The sequence below is a fragment of the Nicotiana attenuata genome, unplaced genomic scaffold, assembly GCF_001879085.1.
Source record: "Nicotiana attenuata strain UT unplaced genomic scaffold, NIATTr2, whole genome shotgun sequence".
NCBI lineage: Eukaryota > Viridiplantae > Streptophyta > Magnoliopsida > Solanales > Solanaceae > Nicotiana > Nicotiana attenuata.
The window spans coordinates 20,921-38,781 of NW_017671956.1; the positions used below are offsets into that span (position 1 = coordinate 20,921).

General features: G+C 36.5%; 3 protein-coding genes across 3 annotated transcripts; 2 read left to right on the forward strand and 1 right to left on the reverse strand.

Moving 5' to 3' along the window:
- Window positions 1–1,782: 1,782 nt before the first annotated feature.
- Window positions 1,783–5,292, forward strand: LOC109211045 (sm-like protein LSM1B). Its single transcript, XM_019374545.1, has 5 exons — window positions 1,783–2,218; window positions 3,575–3,643; window positions 3,725–3,840; window positions 3,934–3,996; window positions 4,725–5,292. The coding sequence occupies exons 1-5, from the start codon at window positions 2,158–2,160 to the stop codon at window positions 4,800–4,802; spliced, it is 387 nt and encodes a 128-aa protein (XP_019230090.1). The 5' UTR covers window positions 1,783–2,157; the 3' UTR covers window positions 4,803–5,292.
- A 1,107-nt stretch (window positions 5,293–6,399) lies between these two features.
- On the forward strand, window positions 6,400–10,525 carry LOC109211042 (transmembrane protein 87A). The gene is made up of 5 exons (XM_019374543.1): window positions 6,400–6,760; window positions 7,705–8,623; window positions 9,169–9,264; window positions 9,509–9,645; window positions 10,088–10,525. Exons 1-5 carry the CDS (start codon window positions 6,555–6,557, stop codon window positions 10,251–10,253), a joined length of 1,524 nt encoding a protein of 507 aa, XP_019230088.1. The 5' UTR covers window positions 6,400–6,554; the 3' UTR covers window positions 10,254–10,525.
- Window positions 10,526–13,256: 2,731 nt separating this feature from the next.
- On the reverse strand, window positions 13,257–15,787 carry LOC109211044 (exocyst complex component EXO70A1-like). The gene has a single exon (XM_019374544.1). It carries the CDS (start codon window positions 15,533–15,535, stop codon window positions 13,721–13,723), a length of 1,815 nt encoding a protein of 604 aa, XP_019230089.1. The 5' UTR covers window positions 15,536–15,787; the 3' UTR covers window positions 13,257–13,720.
- Between the last annotated feature and the right edge of the window lie 2,074 nt (window positions 15,788–17,861).

Here is a 17,861-nt window from a genome sequence, read left to right on the forward strand (position 1 = left end):
TTTTTGGGGAAATGAGTTCCGGATAAACTCCTTCTAGTATGATTTGATGGGCTTATCTTATGCTGACGCGTGGACATGGCCAGTTTAATTTTCATAATGATATTTGTCCTCTTTTTCATTATGGATTCAAGCACTGCCGGTGCCATGCAGTACGCCTTTCACTTTCGATATTTGGTCACACAATGCAAGTGCGCTCACAAATTATTTTGTTGAGTTTAAGTTAATTGTACTAAAAATGTAAAAATTTCTCAAATTATAAAGTTAAATTGATTTTTTACATATGCAATTCATGATGTGTAATGTTGCTAATATCGAATTTTGAAGCCAATTGCCATGGGGAATATTGAAGTTTGTTATCTTTTTGGGGATAAGTTTCCTTTTGGAACTTCAATCCAAAAAGAGAGGAAAATCAATTACTCAACAAAGAGAGTACATTACAGTAATTAGCGTTTAATTTTAATTGATCAATTTACATAGCGCAGGTGATTAATTTTGAAGAAAATATATCCTATAGCTAGTTATTTATAATTAGAATCATCCATGCTTCCATAGTTTATAGAGCTTAGTAATGATTAGAAACTTATAATTAACCGAAGAGGTGTGCTACTGTGTGTATCTTATTCAAATTGAACATAGTAAACTTGAAGAAAACATCACCATTCATCACTAATTAGATTATCGTCCCCCCTCTCCCCTAATTATATGTATTTTATTTCAAATTAAACATAGTAGTCTAGAAGAAAACATCATAATTCATCACTAATTAGATTATTCTCCCCCTCCCCCCGGGCACTGTTAGGCTCATCTCTCTGAGTTCGTTGAACTCCTCCCAGGCGAATCAATAATGATTGTGGCTGGACTCCTCTATTCATCTATCAATCTCGTTTATGAATGTTATGATGGCCAGGCATAGCCGGAACTATTTCGTAGGCAGCTCTCGAGGCAGTGGCTTGAAACTAATCTCCCGCAGGACCTTCACCATGATCGGAGCTGAGATGATTCATACTAGCTTGGTTAGGTCAATATCTGTACCATCGCTTCTATTTGATGTAATATAGTATAGAGGCTGAAGGTGAGAAATCATCAATTAAAGTAGATGCAGCTTCCCTGGCTTAAAGGACGGAACTCCAGCAAGAAATCTATTGAAGAGTTGGCGATGGGTTAGCCGAAAATCAAAGTTTATCCGGTCCCTGAAAAATTCGCTTTTTATGATTACATCGGCAATAATCCAGAAAAGGGTAGATTGTTCATAGCGGACTCAATGGAGTCAGTTATAGCATCCTGCTTCTTGTTACAAAAGAAATTTCATAAGAGAGATGAGGCAAAGAAGGAATTGATAGAGGTGCGTCGAGAAGTTCAATCTTGATCGAGAAAATGTCCTTGCTTGTACTTCTCTTTATTTTTCGAGATTGGGTTGGTGTTCAGTCTACTTCTAAATAAGTACTCCGCTTTGTTTAGTCTCTTTCTTCATGCAAGTCTACTAGTTGATCGAGAAAGCACCGCCCAAAGACCCCACACACACAACCCCCCCCCCCCCTCCCCCAATATATTTAGTTAATACTATTATTTTGAAAGTCAATTAGTATTACTTATAGTACATATGGTGACAAATTGACAATGTAGTGCATATAAATAATACAATAAAATAGTACGTTGTAAAAAAAAAAAGAAAAAAAAAAACCGGTCTTCAATGAGGCAAAAAGTTAAAAGTGAGAGGCCACATACGTAATACTCTCATATTTCAAGGGGTTAATTATAAATAACTTTGCAAGAGAAGGCCCCGGCAGAAAAAATACACTCCTAAAAAATAAGAAGCGGAAAGAGCCGCAGATCGTATGACTCTTCAAATTGTGTATGCCTCTGCCCCTAATTTGGGAATAGGCCAAAGTTAGGGTTTTTACAGATCTCAGCAACCAAAAGTCAATAATTTATTTCCATTCTTTTCAAACTCCTATTGGGTTTAGGATTTTGGAGCTTTTCTAATTCTTGGTTAATTGATAGAATTAAGTAGGATTTAATTGTTTATGTTCTCAATGAAGTGTTTGTTAAAGCATTATCAGTGGGCTCTCTGAGTTGCCAATGCAAATTGAATTGAAATCTGAGAATTTTTCGGTTGTTTTTGGAATACCGAAAAAGTTAAAGGTGTAAAATTCATCAATGTCTTGGGCAAGTCCAGAAGATATCTATCTCTCTACTTCTCTTGCAAGCTATCTTGACAGTGAGTTTTTTTTCCCTTTTTTTGTCAACGCTATATTCCGTGCCGTGATTAAGCTGTATGTTTAAAGTTTTGTACGTACTTTTTATTTGTGTTCAAAATTTGGTCTTGCTAGATTGTGCTGCTGATCTTGCTAGGTTCTTTTAGGCTGTTTAATAGTATTCGATTGTTACTCTTTGATAAAGTTGTTGATGAGCGTTCACAATTAGAAATTACACCCGATTTTCGCTGGTTTACTCGTCTCTGATGTTGAATGAACAAATATCATTCACTGTTTCAATTATGTAATCGCGTGGTTATTTATGAACTCTGATCAGGTTCTTCCCCGTGGATTTTTAAGCCTTCAAAAGTCTCCTTCATGCAACCTTGCTTTGCTAATCCATCTTCCACCACATTGCCTTTCCCTGTCGATGTGCTTTATGGGCGATGTCCTGTGTATACTTTCTGTAATGACCAAAGTGCAGATTTTTCACTGCTTGAGAAGATCATATATTGTGAGGGAAGTAGGGTGTTCAGTAATTTCCTTCTTTAAGGTAGAATAGGCCTTTTCTACTGTTGCATCAAAGGCTACAAAAAGTACATACTGGTTTGTGTTTCACCCGGTATTGAAAATTCGAAAGCCTTGATGGCTGAAGATAAATGAAAGTTGCACTCAAGCACTCGATTATACAAGGGGCTTGGGCTTGAGTTCCTGCCTTACTCAACAAGCGCCTTTCTTAGTAAGGATTGTTGAGTGTAGTCTTGACATTTGTGCAACTTTTGAATTCAATATGATTTTTCCTTATGGAAAAGATGACTTTTTGCACCCAATGTCCTAATGGTCAATGAAGTGGGTGCAAACCATGGAGACCGGGGTTCAAAATCCAGCAGCAACAACAACAAAAAACCCAGTAGTTTCCCCATTAGTTCAAAATCCAGCAAAGGTAAAAAATACTACTCCGGTGATTTCTTCCCATCTGCCTAAGCCAAGGTGGACAGGATTACTCGACACCTGCATTGGTGAGGGGTTAACAGGTACCCAACGGAGTAGTCAAAGTGTGTGCTAGTTGGCCCGGACACTACTTTTATAAAAAAATGATTTTCATCCTTTTTCTTCTATTCCCGCATCCTGTCGTGGCTGCTTGAATGGTAGAAACCACGATTAGTACAGGTACATCATATCTGTACTAGTTAATGGATGGAATGCAAGAGTTAATGCTATAATTCTTGGGGTGCCAGTTCATAAGAAATATAAATGGGGTGCCAATTTTTTTTTATATAAGTCCAAGTGCTCATATATTAATAGCATTAACCAAACCTGTATATAGGTTCATTAGTTTTATTTCTTGCTTTTCTGAGTTGACTTAATATAATGCACAGAGAAACTTCTTGTACTGCTGCGAGATGGGCGGAAGCTTTTAGGAACACTTCGTTCTTTTGACCAATTTGGTAGGTTTCTCGTGTCATTACTTTCTATTTCATGACAGTGGTTAACCAGCTGACAAAAATTTCATCATCTGTTATTTGTAGCTAATGCTGTTCTTGAAGGTGCATGCGACCGTGTTATTGTTGGTGATCTATATTGTGATATCCCATTAGGTCTTTATATTATACGTGGGGAAAATGTCGTGTTAATTGGTGAACTGGTAGGTCTTGTTTTCTTTATCAATACAGAAAGCTTCTTGCTATCCCATAACCCTATACCCTTTGTCTTATAAAATGTTGTTATGACTGGTCAGGACGTAGATAAGGAGGAACTTCCACCCCATATGACACGTGTTTCAGAAGCTGAAATAAGAAGGGTAAGATCCTGTTATTATTAGTTTCATGACTAGCGATGTTTTATGGATTTGTGTTAGGCACATGACTTGTGAAGTTTGCGGCGTGGGGCAACTTTATATAGGAAAAAGACTAAATGTGAAAATTGGTGATGATTTAGTTAGAAGAACAAATATTGAAGGTATTTTGTGAAATTCTAGAAATTTAGGGATGAAAAGTCAATTTTTTAACAGTGGGGGTGGGGAGAGGCAAAGGTAAAAATGTCGATACGGTTGCATCAGCACCTGATCTTCTTTTATACTCTATAATCACTTTGTTAAACCACCAGCAACTGCACACATTTGTCCGATCATTAGTGAGTGATTCACTAAGTCAAAGACATTCCATAGTCGTTTATTAAAAGAGGGTTAACTCCATTTTTTCCTTTGTCTTTTTATTTTTAGTGGTTTATGTTATTTGTAGCAAACTATTTTTCCCTTTTTGCAACACAAAGAAATTATAAAGCTGAAGAAAAGCCAGTAGTCTTCCTTAATAGTATCTTTGTTGTATATATTATATCTTTGTGTCTGTATGTTTTATAATTATTTCAAACTAACATTTCCATCTATCTGTACATCTGTTCTTTCAAGTGCAAAATCATGGTTAAGATGAGGGTAACCGTCCTAATAGATTGACCAATATAGTCGTAGATAAGACAAGATGCTGTTAATTAGTGTAATACTGTTTCTAATATATATCACATATATGTCAGGCACAGAAAGCAGAAAGGGATGCTACAGATCTTAAAGGCACAATGAGAAAGAGGATGGAATTCCTTGATATGGATTGAGGTTTCTTATTGCTTATGTTGGATTTTGCTAGGGATCATTCCATGCCTCCTGCAAATATTATTGTGGTTGCTGCGTGGTTTCCTGGGATTCCTCTTTTCTCTTGGGCTGTGCTCTCTGTTACATGAAGTGTTCTTTGTAACATCTGCACTATTATTGGATTTTTCATTTGTGGTTATATGTTTGAAGGTTGCCCATCTCCTTATCTACTGGCATGAACTGGTATTATACCTGGTGATATGGGAAACGGCGGACCATAAAAATGGTAAAACAAATCGAGAGTTCTTCCGTTTGCTTTTTATGCTAGTCTGGAGGAACTTTAGTTTTTATGGTAGGCCACTGGAACCTAAATGTTGTGAGGTTGGCATTTGCCTTTTCAGAAAACAATTACTCTTATGTAATTTTGTTAATCACGTTTACCATTGTAGTTTAGCATTGTTCAAATCATAATACTAATTATTTAGGTAATTGCTGGTTTATACCCTTTTGGCACGATCAATTTTTTGGGTACATACACGTCTTAAATGAACACATAAGGAGTTGTCCTCATTCTGTTCTTGGCACTTTTTGAGTCACTTCAATATAGATGAAATCTTTATTTAGTTTTGGTATGAGAGGGGCAGTTAAACTTGAAAAATATAATTTGGGGAGTTGTGATACAAGCAACAAATACAAGTTTGACGTAACGGAACGATACCGCGATTATTACTGCATAATGTATACAGTATAAGGTGTGTCCATCAAATAGAGTACCAGAAAATTACCAGTACTATAAAAGAATGACCAACCGACGACGCCGACATCGACTTTATATTTTCTAAACTAAAATGGAATACGTTACAAATTTGAGAAATCGGTGTCATCTGTCCTCCAATCAAACTACTTATAAAGTATTAATTTTAAAGTATGAGATGTATGTGGGTTTTTATTTTCAAGAAGGATATATATATATATATATATATATATATATATATATATATATATATATATATATATATATATACACCTTGTGATTTCTAATATCCATATATATATATATATATATATAATTTATTTTTTATTTTTACTTTATTTGTTATGATGATAATGTATTAAACTTAAATAAAGAAGTGATAACTCATATATTATGTAGTACCTCCCCCGTTTCAATTTATGCATCTTAGTTTGATTGAGCATGAAGTTTAAGAAAGTAAATGAAAATTTTAAATCTTTGTGGTCTTAAGCTAAAATATGTGTAATAACTAAAATATCCTTAATCTTGTGGTATTAAATGTCATGTGAAAAATTGGAGGTAAGGCGTATGGACATAAAAATTGTAGAATTTAGGAAAAAGTGATTTTTTTTCCAAGTGAAAATGGTATTTGAAAGTTAAAGTTGTGATCATGAATACAATTTTGGGTGTTTTTGAATTTGAAGTGAGAATTTTGAAAAATAGTCTTTTAAATTTTTAAAAAAATTCCACAATTCATTTTCAAGTTGAAAATTTCATGGCCAAATGCTAATTTCAGAAAAAAAGTGAAATTTTTTGTATGGCCAAACGGCCCCTAAAAATTGCAACAAAATACTCAATTAATCTTTGTTAAACGATTCTTTGACTTCAACGAGGGAGTGATATGTAGTCGTTAGTGGGTCCGTTCTAGATTTCTAGTTCTCTCTCTCTCTCTGTTTCTCTCTCTCCTACTTGTTCTAGCAACAGCAGATCTACACTCACTTACTTTTCACCCTGAGCTGAGCTGATCTCTCAAATTGGGCAAATGCGGTGGTTGAAGTCAGTTGGAGCTTCAGGAGTAATCCTACTGTGGTTATGTTTGCTCCATTTCATAGAAGCTTCAGTGCATGACTACAATGGTGAGAAATTCGTGAGCAAAGGCAATGCATTTGTTGTCCACGGCGGCAGCGAAGGAATTTACGCCTCTACTCCTAACTTCACTGATTCTCCTTCCTCTGACTCTTTCATTCGGTAATCGCCCTCTCCAGAATGCAATATTTCCAGATCTATGTGAAAACTGTTAATTTCATACTCCAGAATGAATATTTATGTTAAATTTCGAGGATCAAGTTAATCAATTTGTCCTTTTTACTAAGTATTTAGAAGTAAAGTTCTGCTTAATTTGGATTTGTGTAGTTAGATTCACTCTTAAGTTGAATATATCGATCAGAAAAGCCTAAATCCACTGTTACTATTAAAGCTAAATTTTCCTTTGCTGCTAAAAGCATACCTAGTTTAACCATCTATGTTGAAATTATCCTTGTTAATTCACAGCTTATGCATGGAATCTATAGTTGGATGAAAGAAGATAAGTGAATTGTGCTTTCTCACTATCTTAAGTAGTTCGTACCCTGTTTGGGCCGAATAGAGCTAGATGGAAATAAAGGATTCATACAGACGATCCAAAAATAAGTTTTATAGAGCTGTGGTTAGACCGGCCATGTTGTATAGGACTGGGTAGTGTGAACACAGCATTGATCAGTAAATAAGGCCCAACATTGATTATTGTTTTTGCTTTCCATCTATTTACCGGTGCTTGTAATGTTATTAATTCTATGATTTGTGTTCATGATACTGATATATTCTCTTTTTATCTTCTTGATCCGAGTATCGATCGGAAACAACCTCTCTACACCCTCGGGTAGAGGTAAGGTCTGCGTACACACTACCCTCCCCAGACCCCACTTGTGAGATTTTACTGGGTCATTGTTGTATACAGACGATCCAAAGGTTCGCTGATCGAGTAACGTTTGTGTTTCCAAAATTATGCTCAATGGCATTTAATGAGCTTGATTTTGCTTTTATGCATTTTCTGATTCATGCTAGACTTTGGAAATGAATATGATGCTTCATGTTTTTACCCAGTTTTGTTAGTAGTAGTCTGTAAAATTTCTGACCTTTCTCATTTTCAACAGGTTTGAAAAGATTGTATTTCGGAGGCCAAAAGAATTCTCAAACTTTAGTTCAGACCCAATTCATGCAATTGTTTTTGAGGTGGATGATCGAGAGTCAATTGGGGGCTCAGCCTACGGTGGCCAAAGAGCTGTTTGTTGCACAGCAGATCTTGCAAAACTTGGAGTTTGTACACAAGGGCAAATTATTCACCGCCCATCTGCTAATAATCCCGGATGGCCTAAAGTTTTTAGTGCATCATTCAGCACTGATGAGGTTGAAGTAGCACTGCAGTCCAGATCGATCCCCATTACAAAAACTGGGATGTATAATGTGTATTTTATTCACTGTGAACCATATCTTAAGGATATTACTGTTGAAGGGAAAACCATATGGAAGAATCCTACTGGTTACCTACCTGGTAGAATGGCCCCCCTTATGAACTCCTATGGGTTCATGTCTCTTGCATTCGTGTTACTTGGGATCTTTTGGTTTTCGCAGTATGCAAGATTCTGGAGAGAAGTTATTCCTCTACAAAATTGTATTACACTCGTGATAACATTGGGCATGCTTGAAATGGCCTTTTGGTACTTTGACTATGCTGAATTCAATGAAACTGGAATCAGGCCCACTGGTACCACTGTATGGGCTGTGACCTTTGGTACAGTAAAGCGCACAGTTTCACGTTTGGTCATTCTGATGGTCTCTATGGGCTTTGGTGTCGTTAGACCTACTTTAGGTGGTCTCACATCGAAGGTCCTTTTGCTTGGAGGAACTTTCTTTTTGGCTTCTGAAGTACTTGAACTGGTAGAAAATGTTGGTGCAGTCAGTGATTTCTCAGGAAAAGCAAGGATATTTTTCGTACTTCCTGTGGCATTCTTGGATGCTTTCTTTATCCTTTGGATATTCACCTCCCTGTCAGCAACTTTGAATAAGCTTCAGGTACATTGGTGACTTCTGTTTATCACTTTGGTTCCATTTGCTTGCCAATTGCTAGGTTAGAGAAGGCTTTTGTTTCTGGACTTCTTACTTGCTTCAGGTCTTATTGCATGAGCAGAGATCTATAGGTGATAGGAGTTTATTTTCTCATCGTATGGGTTTGTGTTAAAACACTTGTGGCTCTTAAGCTAAGTAGCTCTACGTTATGTTAAATATTATTGCAATCATGAAGTTTGTTAAAAAAGATGTGCTGGTGACCTTTTGGTCGGTGTAGTTTTATTTGATTAAAATACGAAAAAGAATTAGCTGAGTGCTGCATGTTTTGGTTCGTCGATTACTTATGAGCCCTTCACTGTGTATCTACGTATGCATGGTGGATGATACGCTGGTCTGCAGCTGATTCTTGCAATAAAGGAAGGCTTTTTCTTTTCATTATCTTGCAGCGTTTGAGATTGGGGTTGATCATGATATGACGTCATTCGATTATTACTATCATTCAATTTAGGCTCTATTAGTCCTAATTCAGTTGTGGATTTGGGATCTGACAGGCTAGAAGGTTGTTGGCCAAATTAGACATTTACCGGAAGTTCACAAATGCATTGGTCGTCGCTGTTATTGTATCTGTTGGATGGACGTGCTACGAGGTAATTTTCAATTTCTGCAAGATGAGGCTGGTTCTTTCATTTAGTTTCTGTTGTCAAGTATCTTTGTTGCTGTTCCTAGCTTATGTTCTTTCAGAAAAGAGCCCACTGCCACCTACTAGAAACTGAGTGTAATCAGTCTTATATTCTTCTGACTACATCAGACATAGGTTTCTTAAGTTTCACAACTATTTCCTGTTATTGTATTATAGCACAAAGCATTAACCATTTTTTCCCCTTTTGGCAGCTATACTTCAAGTCCACTGATGTGTACAATGAGCGATGGCAGAATGCCTGGATTATTCCTGCCTTCTGGCAAGTGCTATCTTTCTCTCTCCTTTGCATAATCTGCGCTCTTTGGGCACCATCTCAAAACTCCATGAGGTATTACCCTGCTTCCACCTTATTATGCATGTATATGCATTTTACAGAGTTCTCACAGCCTGACAGTAGAATAATTATGATAAAAGCTCTTGATGCACTATTGTTGCACTGTCATTTCATCCTATCTGCCACCAAATGTTGACTTAATTAAATTGTTATTTGGTGCTGCAGCTTTATATTTTGGGTTTCTTAGAAACCAGAAAATGGGATCCAAACCTTCATTTGTTATCGTTTCCTGTACTTAGGAAACTTTCAAACTGAAAGATCCTGAATCATTTTGTTCGAACCATCTCACAATATCTCTTTGTTTTCCTCAAAATATCAAAAGAGCGAGTCTTTATTATGATAAAAGTTGGCCTTACAATGGGATCTAATTCAGGAAATATTCGTTCTTTTCTGGTGTTATAATCTCATTGGTTTATTTTATACGCGTACATAACAGATATGCCTACTCCGATGATGGTGAAGAGTTCGACAAGGATGTTACGTTGACACTCATAAAGCCCTCCCCTCTGCCAAAGGATGTTAGAAGCCAACCTGAAGTGAGGCCAACACTGGGTAACGATGGGTTACCTATTGGTGATGAAGTAGAAGACAAGACAGAGTAAAGCAAGACACAATTTTTTTTATAGTATGATAAAGAGAGGTGCCATGAGTTGAGTAAATTGTTGTTAGAATCTTGTAGCTCGTGTTGTCTGTATAAAAAGTACGAAGGTTAATCAGGAGAAGGCAATAGGTAAGACAAATTTGTATTGTTGTTTTTCAAAAGTAATGTTCGTTTATCTTATAAGATGTTAGTTACATCATCAAAGAATTAATTTCAGAATGGCTTGATCTCTCTTGCCACTCTTCTTATATTTATTGGCTTTATTTGTCTCAACCATTTGGAATTTTAATACTCCAGCACCCATACGTTACTCCATTCTTGATCTCCCTTTCCGTTTATGTTCTCCTGTATCATGAAATCCTTAAGTTGCATAATAAGCTCCCCCAATTTGTCAGAAGAAATGGCTTCAATAAATTGGAAATTTCATTTACCGTCGACGTCTATAGCGGGTCCCTGGTTTAAAAAATCACCAGACATATTCAAGGACGTGGTCACTGTCCAATTCAATTCTAAAATATAAATCTTTGATGTTGATTTTGAGCCTTAACAGTCTGTTTTTGCATCTTTTATTGCTTGATAACATGACTACGTAGCAATGATATGTCAACAAATAAGCTATTGTTTCTCATTGGAGTCCCAAACCAAGTTGTATCCCTACGATCAGGGGCGAAGGTACATAGCCTTAAGGGTGGTCCACTTACTACCCTTCGTCGAAAAATTACACTGTATATATAGGTAAAATATTAGATTTTAATGGTATATAACACGTATTGAAATCCTTTATCGGGGATTTTTTTTTTACTTATTTCAAGTTTGAACACCCTAAATGAAATTCCTAGGTTCGGCGCTGCCTACGATACTATAATACGGCTCAAGGTACTCACGAATTCATGTTCAGAGGATAGCCTTCAGTTTTTCACTTTATATTAGCACTTGTTTTGCTGCCCAAAGTTGGCATAATTTTTCTTTAGTGGCATTCGTTATTGATTTTAGGTAATCATGCAAACCCTCTTCAGGAGTACTGAGAGAATAGTTATAAGACCAAAAATGTTATACAGTGATTTACTTAATGTTGGACGGCTAAAGTCCAACACGTCGCAGAAATGTAGATGTTAAGATTGATGTGCGGTCATACAAGATAAAAAATCGACCGCATTGGCTAGAAAGTGCAAGTAGCACACAATCATGTGAGATGATTTAGTTATGTCATGTGTTGACCTCTAGTTGCACTTATTCGTAGGTGTGAAACCATGGTAAATGAAGATGTTAACAGAGAACGAGATAGACCTAAAATCACATGGCATGAAGTTCTCTGAAAGGACCCTACAATCTCTTGGAATCCACGGAAGAAAAAGATCTTTATAGGCAAGGCAATTAATTGGGAATATGTTTTACTTAACTGATCCTTTTCTTATCCCTTTGGGTCCATTGTGACCTTTGGAGCTCATTCAATAATGGAACACATAGGCTCTTTTCGAAACTGACAAATAAGGACCACGAGAATTGAAAAGGACTAATAGAGGTCAGATGGATGGCAGATGAAGCATCACACTAGTTGAACTTCCAAATTTAAATATCCAGTTCCCCTGGGTTCAAAAAGACACTATTAGGTCGCCTATCACTTTTAAATCCAAGTCAGAGAAATAGGCAACATCCACACTCAACGTCAGAGGCGGAGCTAGCCTTATAGGTGCAGGTTCGGCCGAACCCAGTCACTTTTGCTTAAACACTGTATTCATATTAAGAAATTCTAAAATATGTACAAATATTTAATTGCGAACCCAGTAACTAAGACGATCTATGGGTTCCGAGACAAATTCAGAACCTATAAACTTTAAATCTTGACTCTGCCTCTGCTCAACGTTCCTATTTTCTGTTGAGACAGAAGAATGAACATGGCACAAGAATTATTGGTTTAAAGGATCTTGCATTGTAACTCATCATAAATGGGAAGGGCCAGTTTACAATGTACTTTAAAGAGGCAATACCAGCTAAAGTGGTAAAGATAGAAATGTGGATCTTGGTCTAACAGATACTTTAGAGTAATGACATTTGCACAGGTTCGAAATTGAACTTCTTTGTCACTAAATATCCTACATTTTCTGCAATTAGGTAAGAATAGAGGGAGATTTCTACTTTGGACACAGATTACCACATTTGAGAATACACAAGAATTCGAGATCCTATTTGGATCCATCAGGCAAGCATGGGCAATGAATAGCTATCTCCACAAAAAGATTGTGCAAACTCGACTTTGTCCTTTTTCTTACGTTATGTTCTGGAAACTGATAATTAGAAACAGTGATACATGGTGAGTGAAGAGGTAACAGGAAGATTGTAACGTAGGAATGTACACCTTCTAAGTTCTACTGTCAGATGTAGTAGACTTCAAAGTTTCAAACAGAGGCCACATAGAGATGAAACATTCGGCGGACAAGCAACAAGGATTGCATGAATCTGCTGCACTATATCTACCGGATTAGTCAGCTAGTAAGCACAAATTAGCCTCTTCTATTATGACTGCGAAGCAAAGCAAATGGGAGAGTTCAATTTCTTTTCTTTTCTGGGAAAAGGTAAGGTAATGTCATATATAAATAAGCACAGAGGATGTGCTGCAACATCTGAACAGTACTTGCAGAAGCAAATAAGGCAAAAGTATGCCCCTTCTAATCTAATCTTCATGGAGTTCAATTTCTAGCTTACAAGAACAGCATTCATGATACATGTCCAGTTCAACCATTCCACGATTGAGAAAATCATGTCAATAAAACTAATTAGTATTAGCTTATCCAAAGACAGCTAATAAGCACCACTGCACCAGCCGTCTCAGCTGGGAAAACAAAATAAGTATAAACAAAACATTTCGAGGAATCAGCACGCCCATATATCAAGCAGTAGACAACTAGTCATGCGTTTTCAGTGTAATGATTGAAAATTCATGGAGAATTCTTTCATGTCACTGAGAAAGACTTGCAGACAATAAGAAGAAAGCAGTAAGCAAATATGCTAAATTTCAAGTCTTCGAATTCTTAAGACCTGTGGTTTTATTTATCTTTGTGTCTCCAAAGCTCTTGCCTTCATAGGAAGTTCAATCACATTCTGATTTTCGAGACTAAACTAAATTCTGGACTCAAGTTAATAAAATCATGATTATGATAAAATTTTCAAGAAAGTGAACCAATACAACAATTCAGATATGGACAAATTAAGATAAAATCTAAAAGTATGGAAGAAATACAACAACACCATGCTTACAGGGCAGAGCATCCAGAGGCTGGAGGCATTGACCCTTCTTGATAGATACAGCTGATCTTCCCGAAGTCTTCAGCAGCGCATCATGCTGGAATACTACAAATGAATGCACAAACTCGAGAAACACCAAAATGTCAGAACCTCAGCCCCTGAATGACTCCATGAAAAAATTCAAAAGAATGTCCTAAAGTACTAAATGGTGAAACTTGTATTCTTTCACTGAGATCTTCTCCGCAAGTGCTGTGATACAGCGTACCCCTCAAAGAAATCCAAGACAGCATTCTCTAAATCCTCCACAGAATACTTTATATAATTTTCTGGATGCCTCCCACTTTCTATATGGCTCCTGAACCGTCCAAGAAACGATCTATATGCTGGGATTAACTTTTCGGATATGGAAATTTGCAGCTCCTCCTTGAGCTGAGTATCTGGTATCAACCACACGGACTGAGTCCTGTGAACTTCTTCAAACAAGGCGTTGAATGCCTTAAACCTCTCTCTCAATGCACTCTTGGACACCCCCGATGAAAAACTCCCACTCACGTGTAATCCCTCATCTCTCAAACAATGCAAAACCCTCACCCATGTTGCTCTCTGGTAATTGACAGCAGCTTGCCTGAATTTCCCAGTTAACTTTCTCAAGTAATCATCCCCAATCATCTCCCTTAACTCAGGTGATCCTTTAATCTTCTCAACAATATAATGGACATTATTCATCATAAACAAATGAGCCAAAGATGTATCCTTATAGTGCTTAGACTTACCATCCAAATTGAACTGCAAAATGACAATAATCCAAATCAAATGAAGCGCCAATGGGGTTTGCCCTTCTAGCTCACTAAAATCCATATCAGGTGTATTAGGATCACTCGAATACCTTGATCCCGTTGAAGGCTTGGAAACAATCAATTCAACCATCGTCTGCTTATAATCCGAGATTAAACTTATATAGTTCATGACATACCTAGTTAAGGGGTGAATTGTCCCTCCGGGGACAGGAACCTTAGAAGGTTCACGAAGCACTGCATTCTCAAATTCCGATAATATCCCTCTAGCAGCCTCCCCTAACCTAGACAATATCTCTACTGCCTGAACTCTAATTGACTCTGAAGATTTTGACTCAAAAACAATTTCAATATCAGTTAATAAATCCGACAAAGCATCATGAAGATCTAATATCTTAAACAATTTTTCAGGCGATCGCCTGCTAATGCTAATGGCTTCAGCAAAATTGAACAGCTGAATAGCTGGACCTTTAATAGTCTCCATAAAGCAAGCATCATCCGTCGCCGTCCCCAAACCTTCAAAGATTTGCTCACAGAGCTTCTTCTCGCTAGCAAAAAGTATGCGAACACATACTTTTGCTGCTCGTATCCATCTACGAATCTTAGCTTCGAGAGTCTCCCAATCAAGTCTTTGTATATCTCCTATGCTCAGCTTCTCTATTCCAAGCTTCCGGAAGCTCGAGTCCACAGCAGACTTGCGTACACTGCCATACACCTGAATACACTCCCGGAGATATCCAGCTGAAATCATACGCTCCGCGATACACCGGAGATCGTATATTGCTTCTGACGGCATGAGATCGACTTCACGAATGCTGTTAGTAGATCGATAACTGCTGCTGGTGCTACTCTCTTGTTTCTCCAGCTCTTTGCTGAACGAATCATCGTCGCCGGCGCGTGGAGTATCGCGGCAGTCTTCTTCAGAAAGACTTGGATCAGTTAATGATTCGGCTTCGATTGCGTTTGTGTGAGCAATGAGTATGTTGCGGAACTCGTCCTCGAGACGAGCCATGGCGATCTGGATCGCAGTGTTGGCTTTATCGTGGTCGTCGGAAACGGAGAGTGTGGTGGACTCCATTGACCGTTGGATTTCATCAACGGCTTGTAAATAGCGATCGATCTCGTGACGATCGCCGTTGAATATCATCTTCTCTCTAGCTTCTTCAGATACCGTTGAATCCCACCGGAGAATTATCTTCTCTGCTGACTCAAATGCAACGGCGTCGTTTTTTTCTGGTGATTCCATTGATGATTCTAAATTTTTGAAATTCAGAATCTGAAAAAGAAACAAAAAAAGGATTCGAGCTTTTGGTGAAGAAGATGCAGGCCTATTAATGATGATGAAGATTGAGGAATCAAAAAATGGATGCGCATTGAATTTTACATACTCCGTACGTATTAATTTATCAATTTTAGCAGTGGTAATAATTCAGAGCTAAGAAAAAAAAAGTACAGTACTGAGAAGAGTACTGTAGTATCGTTTCTATTTGTCCGGTTAAAAGTAAATTTGTCCGAATTTAGACTAAACTTGACTTCACCCGAACGAATCTTTTGAAAACTTTAATAGCTCAACTTAATTTTTTAATTTTCTTTTTCTTATCTAACACAATACTCCCTCCGTTCACTTTTACTTGACGCGTTTTGACTTTCATGCCCCTTAAAAAATAATAAATAAAGTGCATAATTTACCATGATAGCCATATTAAATTGATGCAAATTTTATTGGATTTGAGAAAATAATTTGAAATGAGTAATAAATAATGTGGGTATAATAACAGGAAATCTTTTTTTGTCTTCTCTTGATATGCGTAAAGTGACAAGTAAAAATGAAAATCTATTTTTAGTATACATGTCAAGTAAAAGTGAACGGAGGGTGTAGTATGGTTACAACTTTATTTTTATTTGTCATTATTTTCTCTAAAAAAGGTAATTTGATGCACAAAATATTTTGTGTTACTCATGATCTGAAAAAGTGTCGCACTCCCTAGGTGCAAGGGTTATTGGCGGATTCTACGACTTGAATACTTGACCTGTAGGTCATACACAGAATTAACATTACGGTTGCTCCAAAACTTTTTTTTTATGATGGATAATTTATTTTTTAAGTTATAGTACAACGAAGTGATCTCATAAATATGAATGTTACGGATTTTACATAGCAGAAGTAAAAAGTTGTATCAAACCATTAACTATAACTTATTCTTATTAATAATGAGCATGTAAGAGTAAGAAAGTGAAACAAAAAGAAAGATTTGAGTTTATCAAATTATCAATAAGTTGAAAATAGCCAAATTTTACGAACAATAATTAAGTTATTCCTATAACATATGTTACACTCTTGTTGACCAACTTTTGAAAATCTGAAAAGGTAGTAATCCGTTGACTACAATATACACGAATTAACAGCTAGTACTTCAATGCAGGGGCGGATTTAAGGGCATCGTCGAAAAATTACTATAAGACAAAATTTATTTTTTACCTCTATATACTATGTTTTGAATCCCCATAATACATCCTAAAAGTGTAGTATAGTGGTCAAGGGAGTTTAAAACCTTTGTAAGATCATGGGTTCAATACTTACATGCTACAATTATTTTTAAATTTTTCGTTTTGAACCCCTTTTGCAAAGATCCTGCCTCCGTCACTGCTTCAATGTGTTATTTTGAAAAAGTTGTGGAGCTAGATACATATGACCAATAGTCTATTTGGCCAAATTGCAAAAAACAGCTTATTTTGAGAAGTGATTTTTCTCAAAAGTATTTTTGGTGAAAATCAGTTTGTGTTTGACTAATTAATTTATATAACACTTTTGAACAACAATTAGTGTTTGGCCAAGTTTTTATAAACTGCTTCTTAGTGTATTTTTCTCAAAAATGTTTTTCAAAAAAGTGCTTTTGGAGAGAAGCTACTTTTTTCTTCTACTCCAAAACTGCTTCTGTTTCTTCTCAAAAGCATTTTTTTTTCTTCCAAAAGCTTGCCAAACACATCAACTTTGAAAAAAAAAAGCACCTTTTAAGCTTCGCCAAACAGGCTATAAGAGAGTGTTAGGATTGGCTTTTAAAAAGCAGTTTTAAGCTAAAAGCCAAAAGTCATAAGTTGGTAATATCAATTTTTGGGTTTTGGCTTATTTTTGTACTTTTTATGCCTAAAAGTAAATACTTTAAGCACTTTTTATCATTGTCAAATACCACACAAACTAGAAAAATACTTAAAAAGCAATTCAAACAGTTAAAATAAGCCAATCCGAACACCGTTAATTTTGAGATTAACAAGTTCAAGTTGCGTGCATTTTGTTCAATTAGTGCGATGAAGAGTAAAGGCGTAAATGAAGGGAAAAAAGCATACATTCCTATTAAGTTTTAACTTAAATTAAATCCTTAACCTAGTTTGGTTACCTATACAAGGCAGGACACGTAGAAAGGCAACAGCAAAAACTAATTAATGAGATCAGTAAACGAATGATAGAATTTAATGAAGTCAACTTATCTATGTACGTACTGTGTGGCATTCACGTGCGTGCATGCTTGCACGTACACAATTCTTGCTCATAAAACAATACACATATACTAAAT

Excerpts from the sequence above, each read along its gene's own strand:
- LOC109211045 (XM_019374545.1), top strand. The coding sequence starts at position 2,158 with ATGTCTTGGGCAAGTCCAGAAGATATCTATCTCTCTACTTCTCTTGCA. Across the intron at positions 3,644-3,724 it reads TCGTTCTTTTGACCAATTTG|CTAATGCTGTTCTTGAAGGT; the intron begins GTAGGTTTCTCG and ends TGTTATTTGTAG. Across the intron at positions 3,841-3,933 it reads TCGTGTTAATTGGTGAACTG|GACGTAGATAAGGAGGAACT; the intron begins GTAGGTCTTGTT and ends ATGACTGGTCAG.
- LOC109211042 (XM_019374543.1), top strand. The coding sequence starts at position 6,555 with ATGCGGTGGTTGAAGTCAGTTGGAGCTTCAGGAGTAATCCTACTGTGG. Across the intron at positions 6,761-7,704 it reads TCCTCTGACTCTTTCATTCG|GTTTGAAAAGATTGTATTTC; the intron begins GTAATCGCCCTC and ends CATTTTCAACAG. Across the intron at positions 8,624-9,168 it reads CAACTTTGAATAAGCTTCAG|GCTAGAAGGTTGTTGGCCAA; the intron begins GTACATTGGTGA and ends GGGATCTGACAG.
- LOC109211044 (XM_019374544.1), bottom strand. The coding sequence starts at position 15,535 with ATGGAATCACCAGAAAAAAACGACGCCGTTGCATTTGAGTCAGCAGAG.